This window comes from Silurus meridionalis, chromosome 1, assembly GCF_014805685.1.
Source record: "Silurus meridionalis isolate SWU-2019-XX chromosome 1, ASM1480568v1, whole genome shotgun sequence".
Lineage (NCBI taxonomy): Eukaryota > Metazoa > Chordata > Actinopteri > Siluriformes > Siluridae > Silurus > Silurus meridionalis.
The window spans coordinates 4,623,988-4,647,531 of record NC_060884.1 but is presented as its reverse complement, the minus strand read 5'-3'; the positions used below and the strand labels follow the sequence as shown (position 1 = coordinate 4,647,531).

Genomic DNA, 23,544 nt, shown 5'->3' with positions numbered 1-23,544 from the left:
TTGTACATTAAAATAATATAAAATTAAATATATAATATAATATTTACCTCGGAGTCTGGATCCTTGTGTTGTGGTTCCTCTGGCCTCACCCAAGGCTGTGGTGCTTCTGGTTCTCCATCTACTCCTGCACCCATGCCCCCGAGTTCTTCCTGAGCTCGGTGCCTGGTCTCTGAGGGTCTAAGAACTGGAGGAGGACCCTCTTCTGGAGAGGCACTAGACAGTGGGGTGGCTTTCTCTTTCCAAAAGAATCCAGTCACCATTATGAAGGACTTGATGTTTGGATATGGTGCTGTAAGTTCCCGTAGCAGTGACACGTAATGCAGGGCCTTGTAGTAGTGCAAAAACGAAATGACACACAGCCCCACAGTGCAAAGCAAAAACACTCTGTGACGTCGCATTTTCATCCTATACATAAAGAAGGGGTGGGGGGGAGAAAAGATTCTTCAGAAATATTGACATTTTCTACTTATTCCTTGACTATGCAAATTAAACTTGGCCTAGCTAGACCACACAGTATCTGTTTTGTAGTGAAGGTCAGGTTAGTTTAATGCAGGACCCTCGCCAATCATTTAAGGTTATCTCTCGCTTGCTCCCAGCCTCTCATTCATCTTTGTGTTCTATATCGATTGCAGTCCACCTTAAGCAGGAAAACCAGACAGAAGCAGAGACACCCAACCTGGCTGAAATAGCATCTGATACACAGGCTGAATGTCAAATTGCTCTGGCCTAGAGCCCATGGCCCTCCATTTTGCAGCTAAATCTAGAGAGGTCATATTTTTTATAGATGGGACTGCCACATGAGAATAAATGAGATATGAAGAGAGCAAGAAACACTCTCGAAGAAAAAAAACAAAAACTTAAAACTTTCACAAAATCTGATCATGAGAACGAAGCCATTGTGGCTCTGATGTGACCCCCTTGCTTGCCTTCAACTGTATAAGCTGTGTGCATGAATAGGGAAAAAATGAGAGCTCAAAAAGAAAAAGAAAGAGAGTGTACAATTGGCTTTATTCTGCACTTGGCCTGACTTTCTGTTTCTCTGCGTTTTGATTCTTTTTCTATTCCCACTGGCCTGTTCTTCTTTTCCAGGCCTGTATGCCCTCTCTCTCTTTTTTCCTGCTTTTTTTCTTATACATAGTAACAGCGGGGAAGGTGGTTAAGTGCTTGGAGAAAGTGTGACAGGAAAGAATGCGCAAACGTGACCCGTATGAATAAAAATGCTTTTATTGCCTTTAAACATTATGGTTCCTGGCCACTCTGAAAGAAACGCTGTTAGCATCTCTTTTTTTTTTTATCATAGCTGCAAAAAACAAAGACAATGCAATCAGGTTTAAATTAGATTAATAAATGAACTCACGACACAACAAATGTTGCAGAGATGAGATCATTGTTGGTAAAATGGCGACAGTTTTATTGGAAACTCACTTATTGAAAACTCTACTCCACTCGTATTGGAGCGTTCGGAGCTGTGCAAAGAATTTGGCATGAACCTTTTTCTTATTCCTTATCAGTATCAGTATTTGGGTGTGCTCACAAGACACAGCCTAGCAATTGGAAAAAACCCAGCTGGGTGCTTGCTATATCATTATGATACTTGACTCGAGTTATTTGGATAAACAACATACAGTGAAGTGCACTATATCATTCCTGCTCTGCCATTTTTTTTCCGTGGAGGTGTGATGCCATTGAAAAAAAGGAATCTGTTCAGTGAGCTTCCTATGTAGCTACCAAGTTAGCTACCATCTGTAAGTGACAAAATAGAGATCATTTATAGATACTTTCTTTCGGCTTCTCCCATTAGGGGTCGCCACAGCGGATTATCCGTATTCATGATCCGCATGTTAGATTTGGCACATGTTTTTACGCTGAATGCTCTTCCTAACACTACCCTCCCCATTTATCCGGGCTTGGGACCGGCACTAAGAGTGCACTGGCTTGTGCAACCCTAATGGCTGGGGTTGGTTCCCTGACCGGTGATCGATCACATATAGATAAAATATTGAAAATCAAATTACATTTCTTTTTCTTTCAGAAAGCAAAAACCTCAGCACATCCTGTGCTCTGCCGCTGACTAATTTCTAAATGTTTCAGGGTCAGTAGCTGCTCTTCTATTTTTTTTAATTGACCAATGTGATGACAGTCTCACACATCTGGATTTGATTGTTTTTCCAAGATACCTAGATAAAGTTTGCCCAGAAGCAGCACTACCAGAAGCATATGAACATCCTTTCCCCTTCAGTGAAATAGTTTTTTTTTTTTTTCATTTTCTGGTTTCTCTTTTAGAAACCAGATCTTGCAGTGTCTCGTTCCAAAATTTCAAAATTCACCTAGATGATCTCAATTCCTTTTATTTCCCGTTCAAGTGAACTATTTATTTTTCATCAGTTTTCTTCTGACAGTCCACTCCTTACCCATACTAATATGGGATCTGTCTTTTGTGCTTTGTTCTTTAATACTAATGAATATCTATATATGCTAGATAAGGTGGCAGATGTGCTAGTCATTCAGATAAGACGAGAGTGCTGTGGAAGATAGAAAAACATTCATTGCCAAAATCATCTAATCAAAGTAAAAAATATTTCGAATTTGGGTCAATTTGTGTTAAAGATACCCACGGGTCCAAAAGCATATTTATGTAGTAGAGTATATCAGAGGTACCAACATTGCTAACAAGATTTCAGCAGGAAGGAAAGTTGTCTATGGTTAGGTAGCTTTTTTTTCCCAGACCACCAAGCAACAACTAGTGAGGAAAATGTCAGCAACTTAAATAATTTAGATTAAAACTAATTTTTCATAACCAATCAAAGAGAGGATAGTCTCACCTTTTTGGTTTCTACTGGCTCTCAAAGCCGAGGCTCGTCAATTCACAGGTCAACGTTCACCTAGTAGTAGTTGCGAAGGCAAAGTAACCACTATGAAATGTGTGCCTTTGACATCCTGCATCCTTTCCCCTTCGGTGAATTAGCTTTTCTGCCAGGTGAAATTTATTCGTATTAAGACCGATTGCTGCTTTATCTGAAAAAGAAGGAAAGTGTAGTTTTTAGGTATGAGGGACAAAAATCATGAATGCTACACCTAAAATGCATGTTCAAAAAATGCTAGCTAATGACATCTATTAAGTCATCTATTAGGACTGTCGAGTTGTGTCACCCATCAGAAAAGTAGCTGTTATTCAATGTGGAAATTGACAAATCTATCTGTCCGTCTAAATATATTGCTTTTCGACTACAAAAATGAATGGGTCACAGGCATAGATCTACACTTACATCGCTAACACTCTATAGTCTGTTTATTCAGGCACTGAATTTGCTTCCTCAAACACTCTCCCTGTGAGGACTGGTTCAAAACCCCAGGACTCTTAACTCTGCCAGGAACCCAAACACTTCCATTGCTTCTGCTTTAACACACATCAGTCGAGCTTCAACATTTCTCCCCTATGGTTTGTTTGTTGTAACAGCCACCTGGTAATCTAAGGAAACACAAATCTCAGAATTGAAAACGAAACTGTAGATGGGCTGGACAGGAAGCCAGTAAAAATGAATAAACCAAATATTTAGACCTTTCGCTTTGGCTGATTTTGCAGATAATAAACAGAGAATGAAAAAGCTTGACAGTGAAACTCATAGCTTGAACATGTTGAACCCAGGAGTGAAATGTGTGATAATTTGATGCTAAAAACCTAATGTCAGTCATACCAGCAGCTACTGCTGCAAGAGTGAGTAAGGTAAAAAAAAAAAATCATCAATGGCCTTAAGGGTAATACAGCTATTACAATAGTGTATGATTGGGAATTTACCTCACCAGTTCTCAAAACCATTATTAGGCAGTGTGTGGCTCCATAGTTAAAGCTCTGGATTACTGTTCATAGGGATAAAGGTTCAAGGCCCAGTTTCAAGGTACAGTTATCTGCCTCTATACTTTGCACTGTGATAAAGTTAAACTTAACATAAACTGTACTTAAGTCTAATACTATCTACCATCTTATATATTACAAAGATTTCCACAGATTTTATAATAAATTCTCTAAAACTATGATCTTTTCTGATCTTTCTGACCATACTATTAACATTTTAACTGTAACACTTCCAGTAGGTAATGTCAGCGTTGGATGCAACTGGGGGGGGCAAAACTGGGTTTAACAATAAACTTCCTTACCAAACACAAACAAAATCATAAAACACACACAGATGAACCTAAATGACCAGAATGAGTCAATCAACGTGTTGTGCTATTTTTCAAAGACAATATCGCAAATGGATCCTATTTTGTGTGACAGAAGGGACAGTTTTCTGTGGAAAACTAGGTCACGGACCTCGCCCCTTACACAATGTCTCCCGGTGGAACATGGAATGTTCCAGAAATAGCTGGAATTTATTTATGGACACAAAAAGCACAGTTACCCTGACCTTTATCGGTATCCGTTACATACCATTTAGACAGGCCAGTAAAAGCTCAGATGATGGTCCCCAGTATTTTTTTTTGCTGACTTTACAGACTGAATATTGTGTCCTTGCAGTGTCCTGGTCTTGGATTCACTCCATCCTTGCTCTTGCTGGCAACAGCTGGCCATGCTGATCCCAATGCTGTTAACCTCCTTAACCGTGAGCTGACTATGATCATCTGGACCACAAACTCGAGGTGTCAAGGTGCACATTGATTTCCTTTTCAGTACGCATTTCAATCAAAGCTCCTAATGATTGTGTGTAACTATTGGATTTAGTGACAAGCGTTGTTAAGACTCTCCACGTCGAAGGCCATCTGTCGTCTTTCTCGCAATTAAACTACGACAGATGTGCTGTGACTTGGACCACGTTCATAGGCTTTTCAGCAAAGGCCTATAATTTTTCTAATAAAGAATCTCCTGCTGGGTGACATGCCTACCTCTAGTGTTTAATATTCATGCCTGCGTAGAGACTTTTAGCAGGATCAGATGTATTGTGCTAAATTTGTATGCTCTCTCGCTGGAAGCGTGCTGCTAACATGAATCTATTAAGGTATCCATTTCACTCGGTTGTACATATTTGTCTACGGCTTTCCACATTTAAGAAAAATAAAATATGACTTTTCACTGGCCATATGTCCTTTATTTACTTTATTAAAAATGTCCTTTATCTACCCTGTGTGAAGGTCAGTAACAAGTCAGAAATCTAGGAATTAAAAAAGGCTTCTAAAGAAGCACATTGGCTTGTATTTCTATTTCTTTGCAGCAGCAATCTAAAATATAGGTACTATACTGTACCATTCCTTGTTGCTAGGTTGGTATCATCAAGAGTACATCTTTTGTAGCTTTAATATAATACAACACATATCTTGAATATGCGTAATATCCTTTTTACCTAAAAATAATGTTCATTCAATAATTGCACCAAATACCCCACCATCACCACCCAGAGTTATCAGTAAGCATTTTACAATACGAATGACTCTTTTTTTAATATAATATTAAACCTACAAATCAAAGAATGATAGTTTTATTACATATAATATCAGATAAAATCATGACTCATAACTGTTTAAATTAATGCGCAACAAGGTTTCCCGAAGGGGCAATTGTGTTTTTGGGGGCAAAAGTTTTGCTCTATTGTTTTAACTATCATCAGTTAAAACACCATAGAGTATGATGTTTACTAGTTAAACATTCCTCAGATAAAATCTTCATGAGATGGAAGTAAATTTTACCAGAACATATCAGATGAATTATTTCTAGGTTAAGATTTTTTTCTTTGAGAAATAAAAAAAAAAACGAGTGATCTTCAGGTGACTTTAACAACCAATAATATTAGATTATGCCATTATTATAATCACAAATAAAGTACGCACAATAGTTTCAGCTAAAAAGCTTATGCAACTGGTGCTATTTTGACCATGTGCGTTACCAGGTCTGCGATTTCATCATGGACAAAAAGTTAGAACAAAGAGAAAACGTGAAATTCTGCATTAAACTGGCCAAGTCTGCCACAGAGACGTTCGGCATGACATGCGGCGATGCTGCAACGAGTCGTTTGAGGTGTTTTGAGCGGCTCGCGCATTTCAAGAGAACAAGAACATCATTTAAAGACGACGAGAGATCAGGAAGACCTGCGACGAAAATCCCAAAGCCATTCGACAACTTGTGCATGATGATCGCCAGAGAACGATACATATGATCTCACTTCCGCACCCAACCGTCTCGCAAGATTTGCCTCCAGCAGACTTTGCCTTCGTCCCCGAGATGAAGATCTAGGTCAAAGGTCGCCGTTTTGACACCATTGCATAGATCCAGTGCGAATCGCAGAAGATGCTTGACATGCTTCGAAAAGAAAACTTGAAAGACATATTCCAGAAGTGTCAGGAATTCTGGGAGCACTGTATTGCTGTGCAAGGGGACTATTTTAAATGTGATTGTGTGTACATGTAGATAAATAAATTGTTTTCTTGTAAACAGGGCAAGTCTTGAAATCTTTTGATTGTCCCTCGTATAACCATGTCAGCTAATTCGAAATTCTGTTTGTTTCACCATACTTATTACTCTGACTTTCTTGATTTTTTATTTAAAGTCTTTTTGAACCTTCATGGTCAGGTCCTGATCTAAATCGATAAAAAAAAACCTCGGGCGAAAACAACCCACACAACTCCACACACAAGCCTACAGCCTCCAAATCAAGCATCATGCTGGGAAGAGAAAATGATCCAGTTGTATGCCTCGAGTCTAATATAGGTGAAAAATAATTTTTTAAATCCCTTCATCACAATTCATGCATTCAAAGCGAATGCGATTAAACAGAATTAATTGCCAAATAAATCTACCGGAGCAGGGCGTTCGTTTAAATATTGTTTAAGGAATGCCAGGCTGCTAAAATATTGATTAAATGAGGATTTAAGAGGATTGCTCTTATCTTTCTGTAATTTATAAAATCAACAAAACGAGTTTCTTGGACTGCCTGCCATCTGGAGTTCATTCAAAATTTATATTCATGACATCATCATGTAGGCCTAACGTCAATGATGTGTCTGTATCAGATTTCTTAATGCCGGTATATCTTCACACCTCCGCTTTGAAATTTAAGTTTGGTGTCTGTTGGATCAGTTATACGATGCCCGTGCTGCTCTCCGGTTTCGCGTGATGTTGCTTCACACCCAAGAACGGCGGAAGACAGACGGCCAGCAGGCACCAGAGCAGATCAGGGCACAGACCCACACTGAATTATACAACGAGATTAAACGAGGGATAAGGGAGCAAGAGTAGGGGAAAGACAGAAAAGGAGATAGAGAGATAAAAAGAGAGAGGACCTGGCAAGGTGAGGAAAGGACTAGCCAGCAAAAAGAATTCATCAATAATGGAAGTGTACTGGACAGAGAGAAGAGGATTTCTCCCAGCTGATTGGGCTCTGTGTGTGTGTGTGTGTGTGTGTGTGTGTGTGTGTGTGTGTGTGTGTGTGTGTGTGTGTGTGTGTGTGTGTGTGATGCTCTGGCAGCCTGTCTCCCAGAGCCAAAGTGAACAAATCTGGTCTCCTCTGAAATGGAGTTCTACAATCCACCGAGTCACCTCGATGCCCTCATCAATAATGCAGCTAAGCCGCTACAGGAGGAAAAGATCTCCTCTGAGCTCTAGGCACATACAAAGCAGAAAACCTGCAAATACACACAGCTGTGCTAGATCATTTAGAACTGAACTCGATTCAAGTGCAGAATGAAGCCCCAGGTGCCTCTCAAATCTGGACTTTTTGACAGAGGAAGCCCATGCTAGTGCCTTTTCTCCTTCTGAGATTTCACAATACACAAATCTTTACATAGTAAATGATTAATTGTGTAGCGTGACAAACCGAGGCCACACCTCTTTCACTGGGACTTTCATCATAAAGGCTACACCTCCTTTTATAGTGAAAAACAGAGGCCACACCTCTTTTACTGTGACAGACAGAGACCACACCTCTTTCACTAGGACTAACAGAGGCCACAACCCTTTCACCAGGACTAATAGACACAAAGGTTACACCTCCTTTATGGCTACTGGGACTTTCAGTCGTAAATCTACATTTTCTTTACTGTGACAGACAGAGACCACACCTCTTTCACTAGGAATAACAGACACCCAGACCACGCCTTCTTAACTATAATAGATAGAAACCACACCTCTTTTACTGCGACTTTGTCATAAAGTCTACACCTCTATTTATAGTGAAAATAGAGGCCACACCTCTTTCACCAGGAATAATAGACACCAAGGCTACACCCTCTTTACTGTAACAAATAGAGGTCACACCTACTTTACTGTTACTGGGGCTTTTATTTCTTAAATGTACACCTTTTTTGTGACAGAGGAGACACCTTTTTTACCAGGACTAACAGTCAGAAAGATCACACCTTCTTTATTTTAATAGAAAGAGGCCACACCTCCTTCACTGGGACAGAAAGAGGCCACATCCCATTTCACCAGAACTAAGACACAACGACCACACGTTCCTTACTGTAACAACCAGATGCCTTACCTTCTTTACTGGAACAGATAGAGGCCACTCCTTCACTAGGAAAAACTGAACAAAAGTTATACCTCCTTTTATTGTGACAAACCGAGGCCATGCCTCCTTTAACTGGGGTGCAGTCACAAAGACCAAACCTCCTTCATCAAGCCTATGACACAAAGACTATTCCTCTTTTACAGGGAACGCCACTGAAACCACACCTCTTTTGCACAGAGGTCAAATGTCCTTCACCACACTAAGACACTTGCTACTCTTTATTCATCACCTTTGCCCTAACGGAACAACAGATAATTGGTTAAACAGTAAATTTACACAGAACAAAGTCTCTCACACACACAAACCAAAACACACACACACACACACACACACACCAACACACACACGTGAAAAATTCCTTTGAGTACGAGTCCTGAAGTGCTGATTAATGAACTTCCTGAAATCACTAGCTTCTATTCCGCAAAATCAGATCGAGCGACGCAATTCGGGTTTTCTTATTAACTATGGTCATACCGCTGGGTAGTCAGGGGTCACACGGTTTTATTTTGGTAAGTGTGTGTATTGACCATCTCACTCAGGCGTCCTACAGATGTCCCATTATCATCGGTCTCCAGGCAGGAGTCATTATTTTGCCAGACTGCATTATATACCGTGGACCTCCTGCACAGACTAACAAACTTAAACCTAAGTGAGACTCCTGCAGGCTTTTTTTTTGTTGTTGTTGTAGTTATAATTTTGCATTGCACGTTACAAAAGTACTACTTTAGCTCTAGGCACACAAATAGAGCGCTTACCATCTGTTCCCACACATATATTTTTAAAGTAGTTAAGTTACTCTCTGTAGCATGTAATGAGCAATCTTGATTAAAGCTTTTGTTCTACCCAGTTTCAATGAGGTACTTTTGTTAATTGGTAAACCATTTAAGGACATTTTCTTGTGTTAAGAGCACTGACAACACTGATCCACACACCCATACTACCTTCAGCATATATTAGATGCTTTCACTACATGCACACACACCCCAAGACTCAATATTTTATCCCAGACTTAATGCTGTTATATACATTGCGATATTATTATTTTAAACCTGCTGCTGCTCCATAGCTAATCTGAATGATTGCTTCGTTACCTGCATCCATATTAACCATGGTTCTCAATCCTGTCCTTAGAGAAATAAGCTGCAAGGACACGCTTGAATATATGTACTGTAGTTTGGAGAGCGGTTGGACGACCGAACTTTACCCACTGGTTATTTTTGCCTATAACACTGTTACTGTTATACTGCAAAACCTGGGTATGCAAATGTTTGTTGATAGCAGTACACTATGCAATTGTTTATTCATAATCACTTTCTGGCATCTTATTCGCTTAGATAAAAATCACACGAGATCTTTTACATACGGTTAGCATTACATGGGAGTCCAAAAACGGCTTGTTCACTAATTACAAATACAAGCTGTATATCACCAGCTAGGAAGTAACTTCACAATAGTGTAATACAGTCGCAATTTTCATATCTTTGAATATTCATATCGGTATCAGATAAAACCTGAATTGTGCGTGAACGTGGTTTTTTATTTATTTGTTAAGTCCAAATGCACCAGAAAAAAAAGAAAGAAAAGAGCCAAGGATACTCTGTAACGTTTCTGATACATGGACAGATCCTCAACCTCAGCTACATCATTCACATTGCAACAACTTACATCCTGTTGTGTTTTTAGTCGCGTTTGTACTTGCCTGCGATATTTTGCAAGGAATCAACTTTCAGTTCTATTTCCACAATACATTTCTTAAATCCCTTGCATTTGCTAAGAACTCACACCTCCTGCATGCTAACATTAACACAATCTTTGTACGTCTTCGAAGCTTTATATCTGGATATTTTACTCATGAACTGAATATGAAAGGAAAAAGTACGTGTTCTTATATAAAAGGCAATGAAAACCCCCAAAATAATTACTACTCTTCATATCTGTATGTGTATCTGTTTTGAACTCATTAACTGTTCATTAATTTACTACGACTTCTGCTAGTTACTAAAAGAAATATGAGCACGTGTGGATCTTCGAGGAAATCTACACAGTTAAAAACAATTCTTCATTACAAAAATCAATGTTACTAGTGTGTCTAGAACAGCATGAGAAATGGGAACCTGCCTTGTTTTTCATCTTGTGAACAGAATAACCTTTACGTCTCAATAGCGGAAATTAATAGCAACAATGCTAGATTGAAATCCCAAATAATAACAATAATAATAATTAGCATTATTATTATTATTATTATACCTTCATAAGCCACTATCTTATACTCTATTCCCCTCAGGATGACACAAATTCTGCCACACACATACAGACACAAAAAACCCCCACAGCCTATAATTATAGCCTCCTCTCAAACACTGAACGGGAGGAGTACCGGTGTTTTGCCAACGTTAGCGATATTGTATTGTTCGATCAAAGACACATGCCGAGTCTGGGCACTCGACAACATATCGGCGCGTTTGCCTGTTGCTCAGGAGGAGCTGAATTGTGGAGTGCAGAAGATAAAACAAGCTGTTTAAGCGGGGAGAGAATAAGACGTCTCAACGTGTAGGAGATGTCGAGGTTTATTACACTTTTATTGATTTAATGATCTGCGTGAACCAAGTGTTTCATTATAACAAAACAATAGCTAAAGAAAAGAAAAGGCTAGCAGACATTATAGCAACAAAAACTACACAAGCTGAGGTAAACATTATGGCACTGTTCACCGAGTTCGAAAATATTCTTCAGTTTAATGTAATACACATTTCCCTGAGGAACTGTTTTGCTAGAATTGTTTGCTCGGCTACCAAAAAGTCAAAAGGTGCTAATCGAGTGAAACAGCTGACCTAATAAAAGCTGAGGTGATAACAAATAGGGCTAACACATGCTGTAAAAGGCATTGTTATTATTACTGTTGGGATTTCAAGTAAGGGTTCATAGTGTTTCTAGATTCTCCATCCTTACTCTGGTGCTAATTGAGTTAGGAAGCTGATCTAACAAACGCTGAGGTGCAAACAAACAGAGCTAGCTAAAACAGGAAAAGTCTCTGGCATATGTTGTTGTGTTTAAGTCAGACACAAAGTTCATAGTTCCTTAGTTCTGTGCTAGCAAAGCTGCAAGACACACAAACGCCAACATGTCCAGATAGCATGTCATTTCATTTGAGGTTAACAACCAGGGATTTTACAACAATCTCCGAATTATGTGTGAAGAGATTGGGCTAATGTTTTGTGGAATTAGTATCATCATATTAGATCACTGATTTGCTCTTAGTTTAACAGCCTGCATACATTTGTGTTTGTGTTTCATTTTGGGTTTACAGTGTCACTGCGAGATTACACTTTCTTGCCTTCCACCCCCACAGAAAGCCTTCAACATCTACAGCTGCAGAGGATTTCTGCAAACGCCTCCCTTAGCGTTCACCTGCGATGCTAAAATAAGCCGAATGAGATTGCATTTCTGGTAAAGGCAAAGTTTTCTCTCACTGTCGAATTCGATTCAAATCACAGCCAAGTGCGTTACGGGGCACAAATTGTAACGTTCTTTCCGGCTTTTACTCTTTATGACACTCTCGTATGCGACACCCACGCTTTTGGTACTGTCTCTGCCGCATCTCTCTTTTTCTGTCTTTCTCGTAAATATTGCAGCGCAGGAAGACAAGCGAGTACAAGCGAGCAGCATTTTAAGAACGAGTTCAGCGATCTAGCTAAAGCTTAAAACCTCTCGTCTAAAGACGTGAGGATTCCCCCGACTTGTCTCTTACTCTTTTTTTTTTCTCTCTGTCTCTCTCTCATTCAGTCTGACTCATCTCTGTTCCACTGTTTTTTTCACATTGGTGATGAAGCAGTAATGTAGCAGTATCTTTTTATTTTGAATTGTCAGTCAGACGTCAGAAAATGTGCATGGGTGCATAGGTGTTTCAACACAATACTTGAAGAAAAAAAAAAGCTACAGATACTTGAATAGACTCGCATTACAAGCACCAATGCAGCAAACGAATTTGCTAGCCTTTTATACAGGTTGGCACAGGGATACAGGAAACAGACATGAACGGAACGGGATACAATCATGACTGGTAATGACGGCGAAATTCCCTTTGCGCAGCACTCACACTATTACCTTTCTTATAAAAGGTTTTTACAGAGAACGCTTATTGTGCATTACTCCACTGCTACATTATAACTAATGGCAAGGGGTTTTAAATGATCTCTCACTGCTTCCAAACAATTGCCAATGCCCAAATATCCCGTTTCCTGCACCACCCTGTAGTACTAGACATAAAGGTCAGAGATCATGTTCGTCTTAGCATAAACGTACTGCTCTGTAAATTCTTTTGCAAATTTTGCTTTACAGAGCACTAACCATGTGTGTTACTGTATTAAAACCTATGCATACAAAAACAAAGGAGGAAAAAATAAATCATGTTTTTTTTAAAGCTGAGAGAAAAAGATGTTTTTCTGAAGCAGGTTTTGGACTGAAAAGCTGAAGCAGCTTTTGTCAATGACAGCTTATTATTTGACAAATAATACTTTCTGTGTAAAAAATGCAATGTCAGACTTACAGCTGAGATTCTTAGTGGAAAAATCTGACAAAGATATATACAAGCATTTCAAACCTGATACGCATCATGCTATATCGGTTTGCTAACAAATTAGTCAGTAATTTTTTAAATATTAAGAACAAAAATGTATAATATATAACCAGCCTCTTCCAATCAAAATTTCTAATTAGCACAAAAGATTCTGATGACACCAGCTCCAAAATCATGAGGCATGAATCATTACAATACCAACGTCCCTGTAAACTGATGCCAATTAATTAGTTCATGTACCATGCCTGTCAGAGGTTCAAAAACACCTGGTCATTTAAGGTTTGTGAGACACATGCATGTCCCTTTTTTTTTTTATATGGGACAAACCAGACAAAACAACACAAGAATTAGACAGTGAATGACTACAAGAAAGTTCTGTTTCTAAAAAGTTCTACATTTGACGATTTTGTCTGTAACGGAAGAAGTTGTGTATGACAGAAAACAGGAGAGATGATGAGAGCAGACTGCCTCATCCCCACAGTCAAACATGGAAGTGCAAGCTTAATGGTTTGGGGTTGGTTCAGGAAAACCGATCCAACATGTCTACATTCCATACTTCAACACCATGCAATTCCATCTGGACTGCAGCTAATTGGAACCGACTTCAACATATGAGAAGACAATGACCTGAAGCATACATCCAAGCTCTGTAAGCGTTATTTGGAGAGCAAACAGTCGGCTGGAGTGTTCTCTATCATGGAACAGCCTGACCAGTCCCGACGTCTAAATCCTACTGAACTGTTCTGGGATGAACTGGATCACAAGGATCGAAAGAAATCTCCAAGTACCAAAGAACACCTTGGGCATAGTTTTACAAAATGTTTCGAGGAACTAACTATCCAGATACCAAAAATGTGTAAAGCTGTTATTCATGCTAAGGCAGGAATTTTCAACTTTTGACAGGCACTCCAAGTTAATTTATTTCTATCTAAAATTACAGTAAACAATTCATTACAATAACAAGTTCACATCTTAAGCATGTAAACAATGACACTGTGTTTAACTCATTGTGCAAATATTACAACTTGCTTCAGCCAACATCAAATACTACAAGTGTTCATTATATTGCTAATGGTACCTATAGTCTATTGATTACGTTCATGGTTTGACATGTGTTCAATAACCTCAGTTAAGCGACCCTTAATCTAAAGCCCTAGTGAGAATTTGAAAGATTTGAAAGTATTCACCCGCAAACCGTTGGATTGTAGCCAGTCTTAATTAAAATGATCTGCCAAACGATTAAACGTAATGTCCTTTGACGAACGATCAGCTATACCTCAACCTGACATGCCGTTTGCTACAGCCACTTTAGAAAGTTCAGAGCCTGCACTTTAGTGTCTGGATGAGGATGGAGATGATATTAAACAAGCTTCAAAGTCAAGGTGTCAGACACACACTAAACTTAGAGGTAGCTGAATCGCAGCAGAATATACTTATGAATTTGGAAGTAGAAACGTCAGATGAGGCGTTTCCTGAGACGCTTTACTGCCCACCACTGTTCTAAAGAGTGGCTACTTGAGTATTTGTCATGTTCAGCTTGCACCAGTCTGGATACTGGTGTCTTTCAACAATATGTAAAACTGGATTTTTTTTTTTTAATTGGTTTGTATTTCCTCACCATTCACTGTAAATTCGACAGATTTCGGACATTTCCGAAATACTCGAAAACAGCCCATCTGGTGCCGACAACCACGTGACACTCTTCCACTTCTCACACTGGCTTGTGGTTGTTAAATATAGCTTCGAAACTGCTCCTGAATAATTTCATGCCTTATGTTTCCTGCCACATGGCTGATTAAGTAATTATTTACTTTACACCTGTGTATGGTAAAGTGTACACATTTACCTTCGACAAACATTTGCTATACATCATAAATAAGCAGAGACGAGAAGTACATGATAAGCAACATTTGACAGATACATTGTGGATGAGGTGCTTCACAGTGAACATGATGTTCACAAAGTGGGTATGGTGTCATTTTGTGCATTGTAGAGCTGCTTTTGGATTTTTATCTCAGTCATTGTAAATTTATACTATTTTCTATGTTTTTACTGGGCTTAAGGACATTTTCCTCCCTGTTCGTCCGTTAAGAGCGAAAATAAAACATGTCTGGGTTACGTTTGCTGGAATGCTTAAGTTTTGCAATGTATAAATTCAAGCAAATTAAAAAAAAAAGTAATTTACACCAGAGTTTTCAATTAGACTGAATCCTACATATGTGAGAAGCATGTGATCTGCCTTAAGAGAAGATGAAACAAAGTGTGATGGAAACTGTGGAGATGTGTGTGTGTGTGTGTGTGTGTGTGTGTGTGTGTGTGTGTGTGTGTGTGTGTGTGTGTGTGTGTGTGTGTGTTATGATGACATTTTGTAATTTCTCATAAATGTTTAAAATAGCATATTTGTGGGGGTTCTAAATTCTCAAAATATAAAACATGTTTTCAAGATATGATTTGAGAGATGAAGAATACAGAGGGATGAACAAACCGACTAACAGACAGATTTATATAATCTTCTTAACAATTAGAATAAAAACAGTAGAGAGGACAAAGAAGACAGAAAAAAATGAGAGAGAGAGAGAGAGAGAGAGAGAGAGAGAGAGAGAGAGAGAGAGAGAGAGAGAAAGAGAGACAGCGAGAGAGGAGAAGAAATGGACGAACAGAGTTTTAACATCTTTTTAACAGTTAAAATAAAAACTAAGAATAAAATTGTAGAGAGGACAAAGAGGACACAAAATAGAGAGAGAGAGAGAGAGAGAGAGAGAGAGGAGGAGGAGGAATGAACAAACAGATTGACAGACATACTGAGAAAGACAGAGAAATTTGGATAATCTTGTCAACATTTAGAATGAAAAGTAAGAATAAAAACAGTAGAGAGAACAAAAAAGAGAGAGAGAAAAAGGATAGATAAACAAACAGACTGACAGACAGACAGACAGACAGACAGACATACAGATAGATGTATATAATCTTGTCAACAATAGAATAAAAAGTATGAATAAAGACAGTAGAGAGGACAGAAAAGAAAATAAGGGAGCGAGAAGAAGAATAAACAGAGAAATAATGACACGGATGGATGGATGGATGGATGGATGGATGGATGGATGGATGGATTTATACTGGATTTATATGTTGTTTACAGTTAGAATAAAAAGTAAGAATAAAACTGTTAAGAGGACAAAAAATACAAAAGAGAGAGAAAGAGTGTATGTAAGAGACAGAGAGAGACAGAGAGAGACAGAGAGAGACAGGGGGGCTTTGAAAGCAGGATGTTTAGGCTCCATACAGGGTGGGGAATTTAAATGTTAGGCTAATATGGTATGATTAAAACAAATGCGGGGATGACAAACCCAAAACGAGTGGTTCAGCATCTGATGCTAATCTCACTGCATAAAGCACACAGAAGGAGCAAATAAAATTTGGGTCCGACAGCCAAACGAGCCGAACAACAGTGTGATTGGAAGAACAGATGAGATGGAGGGAAACAGAGGATCGGCATGTCGATCATTTGCGTGTCAACATCGGTCACAGTCTGGCTCTGGAACAAGCAGGACCCGAGAGATGTGCTTGGAGCTGCCTGATGTTTAAGCATTCGCAGTGAGTCAGGGTGAAGAAATAATCCAGGTGCCTGGGGCTTGTGTTATGCATTTAAACCAGAGTGGTTCATGTAAACATCCTCATAAGGTCTTGTCTCAGTAAGATCACACACAAACTCACTCACACTTACACACACACAAAAAAACCTACCCACATATACACATTCAGTGTCCCATCCAATTATTGTCTCACTGCTCTTTCTTGCTCTACTGTCCACACACACACACACACACACACACGAATCTCTCACTCGCCCACGCACACAACCCGAGCTTTTCCACTTTCCAACACAGACTTTTGCCGCTCGCACACTGTCCTACAGTGGTACACATGTTGTTTTTGTTTTAAAACTTTACGGGAAGTTGAGTCAACCCCCCACCCCCCCACACACCCTTATATAATGCTACACTGCGATAAGGCTATTATATGTGGACTATTTATACTGTTAGTGTTGTGTGATGTGCCAGTTCATTAACCTGAAGAAGTGGATTATTCTCCTCTAACAACAAGTCCTGAACGGTTTCAAAACAAGTCTAGCACCACAGCAATCTGGCGAGCATTATTTAATTATTTCCAATGAATTAAAAGAACAGAAGTTCTGTTCGAAATGTTACTAAGGACCTGGAAGGCAGGAAGCCCTGAAGACTCAAACATAATGGAAAACCGTACGGTCACAAAGCACCGACGCTGGATGTTAAAATTCTATACAACAAATTCGTACAGAACAGACTTCACATTTATGTCCCTGTGATTTAACTACTAAATGACAAGAATGAGCACATTAATATAAACCTGCGATTTGCATTTTGTCAGAACTACTGTTATACACCAAGTCTTACAAATCAGAATATAAAATGCAATGCTTCTATCTTTTTACATTCTTGCTTTTCGACTGTCCAATCAGAGCTGCTCCCAGTGAACCAGTCACCATAATACACACTGCAATAACACCAATTTAAACAGTGCAATATTTCTTATGTGCAACATGTTTGAAAGTGTAACTACTTTATTGGTGGCCTTTTCTATTTATAAATTGTGATGTAAATACATGTATTATTTCTCTTTCTTATAACTTTGCACATTTCTTTTCCCCACTGTGGGACAAATAAAGGTATATCTTATCTTCTAGATAGTAAAGGTAATAAGGTCAGTTGAAATAGAATTTCTTATATATTGTAATATTGTATACATCTCGAGAAATATAGTGTATGTAATTTTGTACCTATCGAGTTTCCTCAGCCATTCCAGAAATACATGGCACTTTCATTTACTTGGTTCATATACTAAACTTGTAAACTTTATCTACTGAAAGCATCAATCAACCTTTTTGGATATCTATCCCATCATTCATATCACTGGAAAGTCTTGCTGTGGCTTAAAGGATATCAAGTCTGTTTCTGAAAAACTGGACCGGGTATGAGATTAGAATCAAATATTGAGTCAAAAGGATTTTTGAGGCTTAGAAGGACTTCTTTAGTGTCAGCAACCTTAGCTCCGGCGCAAAACTATACAAAGGAAGCAAGTCTTATGCGATCAGCTACTATCAGCGAAGAGGATAACGGGTTAATATCCCATCTGGAGGAAAACAAATGAACACATTCATTAGACACATTTTAGTATGCTTCTTTGAACTGTTAAAGCCACAATCCTGAAATAGAACATTTGTGGTTTCTCAAAATCAGCCTCAGACTCTGGTGTCATACATCATTAACCATAAAGGCTAGCTAAAAGCCTGAGTGACTCAATTTTTAACAGAAAACTAGCTGTAAGTGTTTGCATATTCCTTATAGCTACAGCTGCCCTGGGCAGACGTGCGTAAATGTGCATCGCAACCAGAAATGCAACAGAGCTTACAAATTATTAACAATATTAACGATAACAGAAAAAAAAGTAGCAGGCTGAAAGATGTAACAAAAGGCTTCTGGTTCTCCAAAGCTCTTCTAATGAAGCTTCGAAGTGTTTCATTGAGTGAACATAATGATTCAGGAGGGTGATTCAATAATGATTCATACAATTCATTGTTGACAAAAGATTTCATAACCTCATTGCACTTGGTGCAGGACAAAACCCGAATAGCAGAGACCGTAATGAGTCACGAGGCCCATAGATAATGCATTACGATTATCATGATAATGTTTCAAGACAAATCCAATCTGAACAAATTCCTTATATATACACACAATTAAAATATAGGTTTTGTTTGTAATGTCTTTCTGGCCTGTTGACATTTTTTGACATCGTCATCTGTTGGTTTATTTTTACTCTGGTTTCCAGCATTACCCACAACGTTGACTGGTAATGACGCTAGTGGGAGGTATGCTGCCTTCCTGGTGCTTTGTAAATGGTAATTTGCAAGATGTAAAAAAGAAGAGAAAAAGAGCTTAGGTACACAACTGCTAATAGGAAGGACAAAAAAAGTAGCAGTATAACTAAACAACAAATATCACAATTATAAATTATATATCATGGTGAAGATATATTTTGAAGGTGGTACATCAGTAATCATAATAATAGCTTAATAAATTAAGTATTAATAAATATATCACTAATGATTATTACAATCTTTACTACTGATTTTAATTATGAATATTACCGTTTCGCATTTTCTTTCTTTCTAGAAAGGTTCAACGATTTAATCTGAATGATCCCCAACCTCAGTCAGAAAACTTCCCTACGATCTTCAGTGGTCTCTATATTATAGCGCCTATAGTTTGAGGTGCATCCAAATAAAAGTTTTCTGAACCAGAACAAGAGTTTCCAAGCAGGATTTTCCACACGCCTTTTGCAAATGTATCTTGTTGTGTTTTTTTGTTTTTATTAAACAGTAATGGTAATGTTTTAGAATAAAAAAAATAGTTACTAGATGAATCAAAGATCTAATTGTGTTTCAAATTCACAGTAAATCTCTAAACGCCAACAGCAAAGAAATGAAAACAACACTGTTTTCCACACATATACAGCAATAAAAGACCATTTTCTGAAAGTTAAAAGCCAATTCGCCGATCGCAGCTTAAGCCAAAAGCTTTAGCTCTCCTTTGGTAAATTCAGTGTTACAGTAACAAACAGAAGAGCTAAAAAATGCAGGGCTAAGCCAACCCCTCCTGCTGCTCAGATTCTGGGAAGTTTAGGGGAAATTCAGTCTTTGTGAGTGAAAGAATAGTGTTTTCATTTCTATGCTTAGCGCTTCCTCACACTTCGCTATGTCTGATTAGATTATTTAATTTGTTTAGTTAAGCAGAATACTGAATAAAAAAAACCTCTAATTTAAGCCAGTCCCCTGCTAGCCGCTGCTAACTAGCGTGTTTTATTAGAAACACAAAATGAAATCTAACACTGATTCATTAGTCAAATATTAGCTAAAGCAGCTGTAAAGCTAAACAAGTCACGGCGAATTGCTAAGGTAAACTTAGTTGCCAGCTAGATTATGGTTAGTGGTATGTGAGTTAGCTTAAAAACTAGCTAACTGCATTTGCAGTGAAATAGTGACACAGAAGACAAACTCTGGTGAAGAAATTGTGAAGCAAAGGTGTAAACAATTCATACAGAGGATTTAGCTTGAGTAAAGCTACGACTAGCACTGAGGAAAAATGTGGTGCTATAAAGTCATTTAACATTTTTGTCTGTTTTTGGGAGATGTTTTTAAAGGGAATGTAGCATTTAAGAATCTGTACCTAGGTTCTACGCTGGCTAGGTAGTAAACTAGCCATTGTGAATGTCAAGCTACAAAAACAGTGAGGTAAAATTTGAGACATTACACAAATTAATCTTTAGCACTGCCTCCATTTTGGTCCCAGTTAACTATACTGGCCTTTCTACCATATTAAAGCAAACCCTATTTATTGTAGACATTAAAAGAAATACAGAAATATGTTGATATTAAAAATATTTGTTGTATGTCTGTTAGCAAGTCGGAAGGTATTTGGTTGGAGCTATTTTATTGGTGTTTCAGTGACAAGTTAATGATTTTGTGCAGCGCAAATATGACCGCGAAGACATTCCACATGCGGTTTTAATGGTGTTTAATGGGAGAAATCACTTCAGGGAACTCAAATATGCTGTAGTTGATAAAAATGAACGAGCAAGAGCTTCTTTCACTTGTTTTCCAGAGAAATTCAGCATTATATTATAATTTAAGCCAAAATTCTGTTACAGTCCCCTGCTAGCGTTCATGTTTTTATTAGAAACGTGAAGAATGTTCAGCATGAGACGTTCAGCATTATATTCTAATCTGATGTAGCAGTAATAGAGACAGCAGAGTCAAATATCCAGTATTCGATGCAGCTATACGATGCAGTTATGATGAGCAACAGTAGAGATTATTAGATGTAAATCTCTGAATGTGTGTACGACTGCAATCATTTTTAGTTACTCCGCACTTTTTAAAGACTGTGCTGCATGTGTAGGACCGGAAACCGAGTGCATATCTTTTTCTTTTTAAATGTAATCCCAGCACAAGTTACAAAGGCCAATCAGTTTGCCCTGGCTCCATTCCTACCCTTGGCTGCATTGCCATTCTCAAATGTAATTGGCTGATTAATTTTCCCATGCATATTGCATAAGAGTGAGAGGGCATTCCGGATCATACGGCTCCCTGAGGAACGGACAAAGGATGGGTTACGTCCTCAGCAATGACTCTTCTCTATTTCATGACAACACAAATGATGATGATGATTAAAGGACAAGCATGCTTTCCTTCCCACACCCAACGTACACACAAACACACCCACACTCATACACAGAGAAGGTGGTACCAGTCAAGCAGTGCTGGAGGATCTCAGACAGTGTGGTGCATTGCAAGGTGTGTATAGGCATGTATGTGTGTATGTGTGTTTGTGTGTACATTGGGCGTGAGCAGTATATAATATATATTTAGAATGCTCCAAGAGAAATCCAAAAAATATCTGCTTGATCTGCGATTCTTTGGTCTGATTTCTCTGCTCTCCATCTCTCTATTTCGAAAGCCAGCCCTATTCAACTTGACCTTTTCTTTCTGTAACCCTGTGCACATCATCTTTTCACACTACTAAGCACGCAAATTGCAACAATTCCCAAAATTCCCTGTAATGGCACATATCCCCTTACACCACATCCTGTTTATTTAAATGCACAGCCTCAAATGGCAGAAATAGTTCGGAGGAGCTTAACATTAGGAAACATGCCTGAATGTTATGTTGCTTTTAATTTCCGATACTAGCGAGAAGAAACAAGATCGCTAGCCAGATGAACGTTGTAATGTTGGTTTTTGGGTACAGAAGAAAATAGATATTGAATTTCTTGTTTTCATACCAACTGAAGGCATAAAAACTCTGCAACAAGGTGTGCAATGATGAAACAAATTGCTCTTTTTGGAGTTATTGTTCCATTTCCCCTCAAATCGTTTAATTGTATTAAAAAAGAACCAGAAGGTGTTGGCAATGGAGACTCCTTCCAAAAAAGGTCAACAAACGTCTCCTCACTAAAGACTTCACCACATCAACAACTGTACAAAGTCGACTATAAGATACTCTGTTATCAAGGAAACATTAACATATTAGTTGTTTGCTTCTTCAATGATCAACCCATCCTGACCAATCAGATTTGAGACTTCAATAGCGCTGTTTAATGACATCCTTTGCATACTTTCTTGTTCAGTGAGGCTTTCTTGATCTTTCCTTCCTGCGCGCTCATTCACCTCGTCTCCATTAACTTTGCTCCCTCTTTCTTCTCTTCTGACATTCTCTTCAGCTCCTTTACCCCTGAGCTCTCTGTGATGTGATGGCAAAATGGCCTTTCCCTTGCTCAGGAAGAAGCTAATGAGTTGGATCTTATGAGCTTACAAGGCACATCATACAACATAATATGGATGGAAAATTGAGAAAGAGAGAGAAAAGACAGGGAGAAAGATTGAGAGAGAGAGCGGAAGACTCTAAAATACGTTTCTTGGGATTCAAACGATATTGAAATACGACCTCAAACTAAATGATTTGCAAGGCAAAATACGATCAGTAAATGCCCCAAATGTGCCGAACATTACTTCTTCCCTTTTTGCCGACTCCTTTCTTCTTTTTTTTTTTTTTTTAAATCGTATAGCAGCTGGTAACATGACAGTCCATCATATGCCACCCACAAGTGACGCGGTGCCCGAGTTGAATAATGATGTCTTTGAGACGTGAGATGAGATCTGACTCAAAGGGGTTGCTGTGAAGTCCAGACTGCGTTTGCATGTGCAAACAGTTCCGTCGGTTCATGAGTGGACATATACGTGTGTGTGTGTGTGTCGTGCTCATCGATGGTCATCTGTCCTCTTTTCTGAATCATGCTTGCCATTTAGAGCTGATGCCATGCTGAAAAAAACAATTCGATGCTAGCTAGAGAGCTGAGGGAATAGATGAATGCCAATGCCATTGTGCCATTAGATGATCCTGAGCACACTTGAATTCAAGGCTTCTACAGCATGGAAAAAACAGTGTTGTGACCCTCCAAATCACCCAAAAACATGCTTGGTTTCACTTGATCTGTGGCTCCGCAGATTCACATAAGGAATGAAATATGGTCAGTCATCAATACCAGAATTTAAAAAAAAAGTTGTATTGTTACAGTAGTTACAGGACTCAATTTCTGATAGATCTTCTTCTCTGGTCGTTATCTTGCTGTTTGTGTGTTCAAAACAGACCTGCTTTTATTGTAATTATAAACTTTCCACTCTTCTTGAAGTAAAATTTTGTGGTAGTAAAGTCAAGTCCTGATGTAGGTGAGGGTAAGGAGGTCTGGGCTGCAATCAGTGTTCCAATTCATCCCAAAGGTGTTCAACTGGGTTGATGTCAGAGCTCCATAGTGGAAGAAGTCCAACCCATGTAAACCATATGTTCATGGTTCTCCCTTTGTGTACAAGAACAA

At 38.7% G+C, this 23,544-nt stretch overlaps 1 protein-coding gene across 5 annotated transcripts in view; it reads right to left on the bottom strand.

The window, feature by feature from the left end:
• Nucleotides 1–23,544, bottom strand: part of mgat3b (beta-1,4-mannosyl-glycoprotein 4-beta-N-acetylglucosaminyltransferase b) — a 54,244-nt gene that overhangs the window by 9,449 nt on the left and 21,251 nt on the right. For 3 of the 5 annotated variants that reach the window (XM_046845634.1, XM_046845655.1, XM_046845645.1), the window contains exons 2-3: nucleotides 2,823–3,015; nucleotides 48–405 (exon numbers count right to left, since the gene is read on the bottom strand). In XM_046845634.1, coding sequence (XP_046701590.1) covers nucleotides 48–404 — 357 coding nt within the window. In that variant the 5' untranslated portion in view covers nucleotide 405; nucleotides 2,823–3,015. Of the gene's footprint in view, nucleotides 1–47; nucleotides 414–2,822; nucleotides 3,016–23,544 lie in introns of those variants that run through there. The other 2 variants (XM_046845620.1, XM_046845628.1) reach the window with 1 other exon arrangement.